Source organism: Nicotiana tomentosiformis, chromosome 6 (genome assembly GCF_000390325.3).
Source record: "Nicotiana tomentosiformis chromosome 6, ASM39032v3, whole genome shotgun sequence".
In the NCBI taxonomy this organism is placed as follows: domain Eukaryota; kingdom Viridiplantae; phylum Streptophyta; class Magnoliopsida; order Solanales; family Solanaceae; genus Nicotiana; species Nicotiana tomentosiformis.
The window spans coordinates 91,009,539-91,019,537 of NC_090817.1; the positions used below are offsets into that span (position 1 = coordinate 91,009,539).

At 34.0% G+C, this 9,999-nt stretch overlaps 1 protein-coding gene across 1 annotated transcript; it reads right to left on the minus strand.

Moving 5' to 3' along the window:
• Positions 1-7,194: 7,194 nt before the first annotated feature.
• Positions 7,195-9,622, minus strand: LOC104105236 (CEN-like protein 4). The gene is made up of 4 exons (XM_009613489.4): positions 9,373-9,622; positions 9,073-9,134; positions 7,994-8,034; positions 7,195-7,675 (listed from the first exon to the last, which is right to left on the minus strand). Exons 1-4 carry the CDS (start codon positions 9,574-9,576, stop codon positions 7,455-7,457), a joined length of 528 nt encoding a protein of 175 aa, XP_009611784.1. The 5' UTR covers positions 9,577-9,622; the 3' UTR covers positions 7,195-7,454.
• Between the last annotated feature and the right edge of the window lie 377 nt (positions 9,623-9,999).

Below are 9,999 nucleotides of genomic sequence, written 5' to 3' on the forward strand. Positions count from 1 at the left end.
CCCGACCAAAGGAGGGGGCGAAGTCTCGGCTACACGAAGAAGGGATGGAATGTCAGATTACGACTAAAATGGGAAAAACAAATGCTTGGAAAAAAGATACTTACGGGAGTAGTTCCAAGCCTTAGGGAATCCGCTCGCATTGACCACCACGTCCTCGGTCTTGACGAAGAAATAGTTGAGCCAGAACTAGCAATTTGCCTTATCATCCATCTTCACAACAAGACTTTTACTTCCTTGGTGGCGCAGGTGCAACATCACCCCCTATAGAAACTGGGGGCGAAGAGATGCATCAAGTGACGAAGTGAGACCCCACGGCCAGCCAACTCCGCATATTTCGTCAACATACGGATAAGCTTGTAAATGTAAGGGGAGAGTTGGGCTGGGCAAAATCCGTAGTAGCGACAAAGTTTCTCCGCCAATGGGAGAAGAGGAAAGTAATAGCCGACATAGAACGGATACGCATAGAACGCACAATATCCGGGGTGGTGTATCTGTACCACATCGCGACCCGCTAGAATCAGATCGATATGAGCAAGAGTTTTGAACTTTGCCGTAAGCTCAGCGAGATCAACCTCGTTCATCACTGACTCTGAGGCCTCAGGGTCCTCTTCAGGAAACTTCGAAAAGTCGGATCTAGGCTTTTCGCTACAAGGGATTATTTCCTCCACCGTAGGAAACTTCTCGTCTTCAAGGGAAACAGAAGCACCGTCGCCGTGAAGAGGCATACGAACCATCAATGGGGTAGGGTCAGTCATTATGCCGGAACCATAGGGTGCGTTAACCATATCTTTGAGAGAAGAAGTTTTAAGCGCAGAAGGGTTAGAAGCAACTGAAATCACTGGAATCAGGGAAGTGGATATGTAATGACGAAGTAAAAAGGAGACAAGGATTCAATATGGAGAATGGAGAAGGAGACACATGGATTCGATATTAGGAGTTTGCAAAACAAACACGAATGGCCTCAGGTCCTTATTTATAAGAGTTCAAGCATCAGGACCAAAAAATCACGCCATCATTATCCAACGCAGGTATCGAAACGGTAGAGGCGTGGGAAACGACGCAAAGCATCAAGAAAATACATCATAATGACGCATGATGTCGTGATGTCATTCCGAAACAATGCGGCCCTAAAGCTTGCGGCTCACGAAAAGTCATGTTGCCACCTCGTATGAAGCGCCACTATTATACTTGCTCGCCCAATTTTGTCAACCACGATAAACATAGCCCGCTCATCAAGGTCGTCTAAGCTCGGCCTCGATAAGTTGAGGGATTAACTGTATGGGCCAAAATCCACCCTAAGGGTATTTAGCCTAATATGGCATTAAGGAAAGAGTCGGTCGAGGTCGACTAGAAGGCAGCAAAATTCGTGACAGGGGTGTCAACCATTATCGAGGTCAAGCATTGCGTAAAGGACAATAACGGCTAGTTTTCAGAATAAAATATTATAGAGAATATTCTAATGAATATTCTCTACATTTGTACTATTAGAATTTACTAGAGATATGTGTTGAATATATAAGGGAAAAAGAAAAGGCAGAAAGGCATGTAATATTCATTTTCTAAAAACACTTTTCAGAAGAGGAATCTCTCCCTCTCATAAAAATACAAAGATTGTCTTTTGATAAAGATTCTTGCTCATATTATTCCACATCTTTCCACGAGATCTGATGATTGTATATTATTTATTGCTAGTTATACCCCCATTATTGCTTACACTTTGAGAATATTTCGCACTTATTGTCATCAATCATTCACAGGGCATGTCCCCTCCTCCCACATATTTTTAAGAGTTGCATCTAGAGTTATTATCCTTAACTAGAGTTAACCCATCATTATATAAATTTTATAGTTTAATCGAAAGTTACACTTTTTGGTCAAACAATTTGGCGCCGTCTGTGAGAATTTTCAAAAATAATTTTTTTAACAGCTTGTTTGGACGATTGTTATCCATTGTATCGTATTATATTGTTATCCCAAAATAATATTTGTTTTAATTACTTATTTAAAATTGATTGTATTGTATTATTAATTCATTGTTCGGAACAATGAAAAGTCTCATTTTATGAAATAATCGATTTAATGTGGTGGGATTGTTTTCAACTTTTCTTTCCAATTATGGCCTTACTTATTACTCCATAATTTTATTTAATTTTTTATCTTTTTATTTATTTTACTCCATCCAAATCCCATACTTTGTCTTCCTTCTTCCTTCGTCCAACTTTTTGGTTCGTTTTTTTCTCTTTTTCTTTTGTATCATCTCAATCTATGTTCTTCGAATACTTTTGTTGATTAACAACTTAATTTGTTCAGGTTTCTGCCCGTATTTTGAAACTACAGGTACTTTTTTGTTGTTCGTGACCATATTTTTTTTAGTTCTCTATATTGTCTAGTTTTGAAGATTTTTATTTTTTATTAAGTTGTTTATTCAGGTAACACTACTAGAAATTCGGCAAAAATCGATCAACTTTGGTCGGTCAAAAAACCGGCCAAAAAACTGACCAAAGTTGGTCGGTTTTTCAAAATATTTTATTTTTTAATTTTTTTTTACGAAATCGACCAACTTTGGTCGGTTTTCTTTTGCGCAAAAATACGGGAAATTATTTTTGAGTCCCGCGAAATTTATTTTTCAAGAAACCGACCAACTTTGGTCGATTTTTCTATTAAAATAAATAAAAATTAATATTAAAAAAGTCGACCAATTTTTGTCGGTTATTTTCGTGCGAAAATACAATTAAAGAGTATAAATCAAATAAAAGATAGTCTTAAAACAAAATGCACCAATGGTCTAGTGGTAGAATAGTATCCTGACACGGTACAAACTTCGGTTCGATTCCTAGATGGTGAATCTTTTGATTACATAATTAAAATACTGACCAACTTTGGTCGATTTTTGTTGCAATATTTATTTTTTGAATTTAATTGACCGACCAAAGTTGGTCGATAATTTCCGATTAACTTTGGTCGATATGCCTTTCCGACCCATAAAATACCGTCCACACGTAAATGGTCGCGTTTTGGACGGTTATTGGCCATTACCGACCAAAGTTGATCGGTTCTTGATCAGTTTTTATCGAATTTTTAGTAGTGTAATGTAATTTACCAAGTTAAAATCATGGTTTAAAGTTTAGCACAAGCTTATCATGTTTGTTCGCAATTACATCTGGTTCGAAGATCTATATTTACGTGTATTTGATTACACAATATAATTGGAAATTTGTGCTATGGCGTTTGAGGGTATTTAATAAATTTATTAGTTATAGTACAATATGATATATTTAAATCAAACATAAAACTTTTATGTAACAACAACAAACAATACTATCTATCCAAATGTTATATTCATAAAACGATATATAATGCAATACAATATAATATATTGTAAAATAATAGCTATCAATGATCCAAACAAAGTGTAATTTCGTGTTCAGTGAAACTATGTTACATAAATGAAATAGAAGAGTTGCATTTTCCCTTGATTTTCCACCCTCTGCTTAGTGCTTACCCGAGACTGCATACATGGAAGTACAAGCAAATTTTGAATGAAGCTGAAATTTCACCCTAGATGCAGTTGAAGAGCCAAAGCTCCATTGGCTAGTCAATTATGCCTAGGCTCTTTTTTAATCCTAGACAGCGACCAGATCATGAGTTTCTCTGTTCAGAAAGGACTGGTTTATTATTCTTGGACACACATTTGCATGCATGATTTCAGATGCAGTCTACTGGTTTTGATTACAGCTCTTCATAGTACTCTGCTTAGAAAACGTGTCTCCACGGCATATATCTAAATTTGGGTGCCCCCAATGGCCACCCTCTCTCTTTCTCATTCTTTAGCTTCACTGCCATAATACACGTGGCCCAAGGGATAAGGAAAACAAGTCTTTTTTTGGGTGGGTGGGAGTGGGAGAGGGGGCTATTAACCCTTATTTGTGCCGAAAGTCTCACTTTGAGGGTAAACCGTTTCCTATAGATGACAGCCTCATATTTAGAATTAGAACCCGAGATATTTGATTAAGAATGAATAATTACTTACAACTCCATCACAATTTTTGGTGTTAAGTGAAAAACAACTCATGCATGATCGGGAAACGAAAGATGTTTGCCAATTGACAGAAAGTAAATGACAGTACGGTATACGAAGTATTCCGTATTCACGTAGGGTCTAGAAAATAACAACACTTTAAGGGGTGTGATATAGACGGTCTACCCTTACGCAAGCATTAGTGGTTGATTACACGGTTCGAACCCCTGACCTATAGGTCATACAGAGATAATTTTGCCGCCGCTCCAAAACTCCCCTTCAATTTATAGAAGTCTTCTAATTAATTATTCCCTCCGTTTCAATTTAAATGACACACTTTTCTTATTAGTACGTTCCAAAAAGAATGATACATTTTTATATTTAGAAACAATTTAACTTTGAACTTTTTATTTTATCCACTTTATCCTTAATGAGAAGCTTATATAGCCACATAAGTAGTATGACACCACAAAAATTTTACTTCATAAGTTTTTAGGATCACATATTTCAAAAGTCTTATTTTTTTTATTAAATTACCTTTGTAACAAATCAAACTATCTCGTCTAAATTGAAACGGAGAAATATTCAAAACTGTGAAGGACTTTGGGTCATACCCTTTTGTTTGAAGATATCTCTTTGATGGGGATACGTTACCTCATCAATCCTAGTGCTAGTTGATTGGCTCTAGCTCCTGCTATAACATTGCAGTTATTGGTTCATCAAGTACAGAATTATGTGGTCGTGGATGTTATTCCATTCTCAATAAAACTACCTCCACATACCATTCATAGATAGTTTGACATAATACAATGGTTAAAAGCAAGTACACAAAATTTGCTTGGTGGAAAAGCTGATGGTTTCGGATATTTCTCCAACATTCGAATTAGTAATTAATTACAGTAGTACGAACTTCAGGAGTGTGATAAGATAGTCAAAATTTCTCAACCTTTACTAAAGATCTCAAATTCAAATCCTAAAAATAAATAATCACTCGGCAAAAAGTATGTTACCGCATGGGTTTATCAGGTGCAAATCCAAATGGTGAGACAAGTGAGTTTCGGATACCAAAAGAAAAATAAAAGAATTGATTACTATATAGTCACAAAAAATATATAGGAGAAGATAGGAGGGGGCAATGAAGGCCAATGTCATGCATCCTCTGTCCATTTTCTATAACTTGTTATGTACTTTCTTTTATTTCAAATTTAATTAGGTGAATGAATCCAGATGAGAACTGCTACATCCAAGAAGAGACACCTTCTATCCAAAAAACATACTCCATGTGGTAGTCAATTGATTTTCCAATTCAAGCATAGCTAGTTCAGGGAAAGGACATGGTACAAGATTTCTACGAGAGAATCTGTAGGAGTCATAATTAGTAAAAAGGGAAGGGGGGAATCAAATCCGGAGGAAATTATGGAAACAAAAGAGTTGCATATAAATAGGTAAAGACCTAAGACCTAAGACCTAAGACCTGTCGGAAGAAAAACCTCAACATGACATTATATTTGACAGCTTTTGGATAGAGTTTAAGTTCTATGTATAGATGATATAAAAAATTATTTTGCATATTTAAGTCATGAAAAGATATCAATGATATGACCTACTATAATAAACTAAGCTACACTGATGGTATCAAAATTATTACACTATCATCAGTGTATAAAAGAATTTATTACACTATGATGGTTTTGATTTTGGATTCAACACTTTGAAAAGTTATTTTTGAAGGATTTAAGTTTGACGTAAAAAATAATTACACCTTCACTGTGATTTTAAATATCGTTTCATGTTAGTTACCATACTTATCAAATTACTAATTAATGTGTATAATAGAGAATTATATGTAATTACTTTATAGAGTATGTGATTTGATTGTGTTGCTTGAAATTTAAGCTTTTCCAATTGGTCAAGAACCTTATACAAATTCCAAAGGCAGTATAAGAATTTGGGATTTGATAGTAATATTGAAGACTAAAGCCATCAACCAGAAAAAAAAAAATGAAGAAGGAAAACAGTCTGTAAAACCAGTAACTTGAAGTAAAACATTTTGCATACTCTTTTAATATTCTCTATATTGTTTTAGGTCTGGTGTGTGAGTACTGATAATTCTCTATACAAACATATTTCGTAAGCCTAAAAATAAAAGAGAAAACAATCTTCTATAATAGGTCAATATACACTGATAAATGTAAAAAAAATCACACTATAGTGCATGTAACTCAAAAGTAAAAAGTTATAGTACTAATCAAATAGGATCCAAATTAAAAAAGAAAAAAACAATCTTCTATAATAGGTCAATATACACTAATAAATGTAAAAAATATTACACGATAGTGATAGTGCATGTAACTTAAACTCTCTGAGTAAGAAGTTATAATCAAATAGGATCCAAATTGTATTTTGCAATATGTTTCAAAAAGATTATGCTAAAACAGCTTGGAGGATGGATACTAGAACTGCCCTTCTGAATTTTATACTGCTGTGAAGAATATTAGGGAGATTCACTTCAGACTAACAATACTAATAAGCCTTTGATCGAAATGATTGGTTCAAGGTAGTTTAAACTTGGTTTATATTGAAGTGAAACAGAATAGCTAGTTTAAATTGATTAAATCCAGGTGACATTCGAAAAGGGGAAAAATAATCCAGTTGACTCATTAAAATGTTACTATGATTTCTTTGGAAGAACGAGAATAGCGTTACCCATTAATTAATCACTTATCAGGCAGAAAATCTTTTTTGTTTTAATTTCATATAATCTTTACATTAGCATGGTTTATATATATAATGAATTCTAACTTACGTCATGAATAAATATGCCTTCAGAAGTCTTTGTGTAGGAGAGTTAGTCAGGTTTAATACCGCATTTTCCCAAACAACTAATGGCATAACCATGAGTTTTTTAATCACTTTTGAGGTTTCGCCCTTCAATTGTGCAATGTCTGAGTTCAAAATTTCCACGTGATCACTTGGAAATCAATGAAGTCTGAAAAAAAATCATGGGAGACCAGGATCCAGATCTCAACAAAGGAAAAAGACAGTACTATATTAGTGATTTTTCCTCATCTTTTTTAAGCCTCGATACCTGTAACGATGAAAGGTAGGACTATATTGCGCAAGCTGACCACAATACAAATATTATTAAAAAGAAAAAGAAAATGATAAGAAACAAGTACAAAACACACATTCATACTATTAATTAGGTCAAACATTAATTTACAATGATGATATTACATGCTGTCTTGATCATGAAAGTACATTCTTACTCACGGGTCTTATTCAAGCATGGCACTCCAACATTACATTACATATATCTCTGAGATTCTTGTAAGATCAGTAATACATGCACTGCATATCTTGGTTGAGTACCTTACTGTAGAGTAACGAGAACAACAATAACCAATAAACAGTAATGATATATCGCACATCTTCTTCAACGCCTTCTGGCAGCAGTTTCCCTCTGGCAATTGAAGAAAACTGCTGCAACAGGAGACCCAAGCTCATTTTCTTCTGAGAATTTGCGCGTATTAAATCGATCCCTGGAGAGAGGTGCACTCAATAATGTTTGCCTCTTCTTCTGCTTGAACAGCAGAAATACAAACCTGTGGATTCCAATATTTGGCCTTGGCATTTCATACCCAACTATTTCTCTCCCTGATCAAATTTTTTAGATCAGTATTATTAGTAATTGGATTTGATTGTGCGATATACACATCGATGAATTAGTAAACTCATTGCTGATCTTCTGATTTCTAGATATTGCATATAAATCTAAGTGTAGAAAATCAATTCTTTCTTTTTGTACTCTTTTTTTGTTGAACAATAAAAATTAAATACGAATCAATACCTGATCCCGTTACCACTAGGCGAATAAATTTATAATAAGGAAAATATGTATTTAAGACAAATAAAATATTAAAAAGAAAAGCTGTTACTATTTCGAAGCTTGAACTTTGGATTAAAGATACATACCAAACGAGCAATCTGTAGTGCCTGGAATGTCTGTGACAATCCTGTAAGGATGGTCAAATTCGTTTTTCAGGTATTTGCCAATTATCAAAGCAACAAATATGTCACTTTGATTTTATCATAAAATCGAGTACGTTTTTTTCGTTACTACATGATATGACCATTTTGCAGTGTTCTTTTGGGTTCTGTTTAGTGAATGAGGCACTATAATGATAAGAGGAACAAGTAATTATTAATGCAATTATTGGACATATTTATAATTTGCTAAGTCTAGTCAAATTCCACAAGATTGTCGAAATATTATTATTCATGCTTAATATGCGTCATGACAAAAATACAAGAATTGTCTCCTATTGGATTATTACTACTCATGAGATTAACTATCCTATCTTTGTACGGGATAGCTAATCCTATCATTTTAATTTGAAAGTTATTCCTCAATTAGCTAATACTTCAAATTAAACATGGGATAAAGTTAATCCTAAACTTTATTCCGAAATTATTATCCTTATTTCATGTATTAAACCGCCCCTAACTTATTTTAGGTTAAGTGCATCCTCATAACAAACATTATCAAAAGATTTCTTCTTTGCTCCTTTCTCAAGCAAATCACAGTATATCGACCATATTTTCCTGTGTTGCTGATGGCATTGACATAAGATTAATAACATATGTTTTTTTCTTTTTTTTGCGTTCCCAAATACAATTTTTTAATTGTCTCAGTGGTGTCTTTAATTAATATATAAAGGTAAAAAAAACCCAAAAAAAGAAGAAATGTTTTTTCCAAGAAGCACAAACTCAAGAGTCAAGGCGGAATTTTTTTTTAAAAAAAAAGAAAGTATGCGGACCTTTTCACAAAATAATTCTTGTCCGAACACTATATGATCGTTCCTATTTAGTCAAATACCTAATAACAAACTTATATGTTATTTTCAAAACGGTATTTTTGTCAAAATGGTATTTTTGAACAAGTTCCTAGATAACAAGCCTGGAGATTTTTGTTCTTGATTAGATCGTATTATTTTCCCTCCAAGTAAACAAGGAAAAGAAGGGACGATAAAATTGAATGAGTTAGTCTTTACCAGTGTAGATGTTCCCTGAGATATGGATCACTAGGACCAGGAACATCTGGGTCTATCATGATCTGTCAATTAAGGTAAAAAAGAAAAAATAAGGGGTCAATATTCACATACACGATATAAGAGAAATGCATAAAAATTAATTTAGACGCAAAGTCACTATTTTGAGTTTATGAATTCTAAATTCTAAAAAAGACAACTTAAGTGGACTTCTTAATACAATTACAACCAACCCGTAACTAGAACTCTAGCTCCGCCCCTAATAAATTAAAAGTAGTGAAAATCGAAGGAAGTAGTATGTACCAGTGTAAAAAAAGATCTCAAATCACCTCCATGAACTTCAACCCTAGGTTTAGAGGTGACTGAGGAAGGAAAGAGTTCATGTCCATTATAGACATGCTTGCTGCTGTTATAAGTAACAGACATCTTAACACTTGGAGTGAAATAATCAACAACTTCCCCTATCACTCTACCAATTACAAGGGGATCAGACATTTTTGAACCCATATATAAGAAATCTATTTATTTAAAGTTAAGAGTAATATATATGAAGAGTTCGACCGATTTGTATTTTGGAGTTGCAAAAAGCCAATATTTATAGTGGCCATTAGATCACTGTAGAGTCAGGTGTGTTTGGACTAAAATATTGATAGTTCAAAAAAATGGGAACCAAAGAAAAGAAAAGAAAAGCCCAAAAAGTTTATTCTCCTACTCGTCGTGGTACCAATGAGTTAAAGTTATAGCTTAGCAGCTAGAGAATATGTGTTTTAACTTGTATTAGGGGCTTTTGCACCCCAAGAAAAAAAGAAGTACTCCTAATAATGTTTTTAAAGAGGGATAAAGATGATTTGACATGTTAATACACTGTTGTCTATTTCTCTTCAGCCCAACCTGCCCACCCATCTCCCAGACCATTTTCCCTCTTTTTAT

Bases quoted from the DNA above. Each gene is read 5' to 3' on its own strand.
- LOC104105236 (XM_009613489.4), bottom strand. From the start codon at position 9,576: ATGGGTTCAAAAATGTCTGATCCCCTTGTAATTGGTAGAGTGATAGGG. The intron at 9,135-9,372 runs GTACATACTACT...CTTAATTGACAG, and splicing joins TGAGATCTTTTTTTACACTG to ATCATGATAGACCCAGATGT. The intron at 7,676-7,993 runs GTATGTATCTTT...AAATTTGATCAG, and splicing joins CACTACAGATTGCTCGTTTG to GGAGAGAAATAGTTGGGTAT.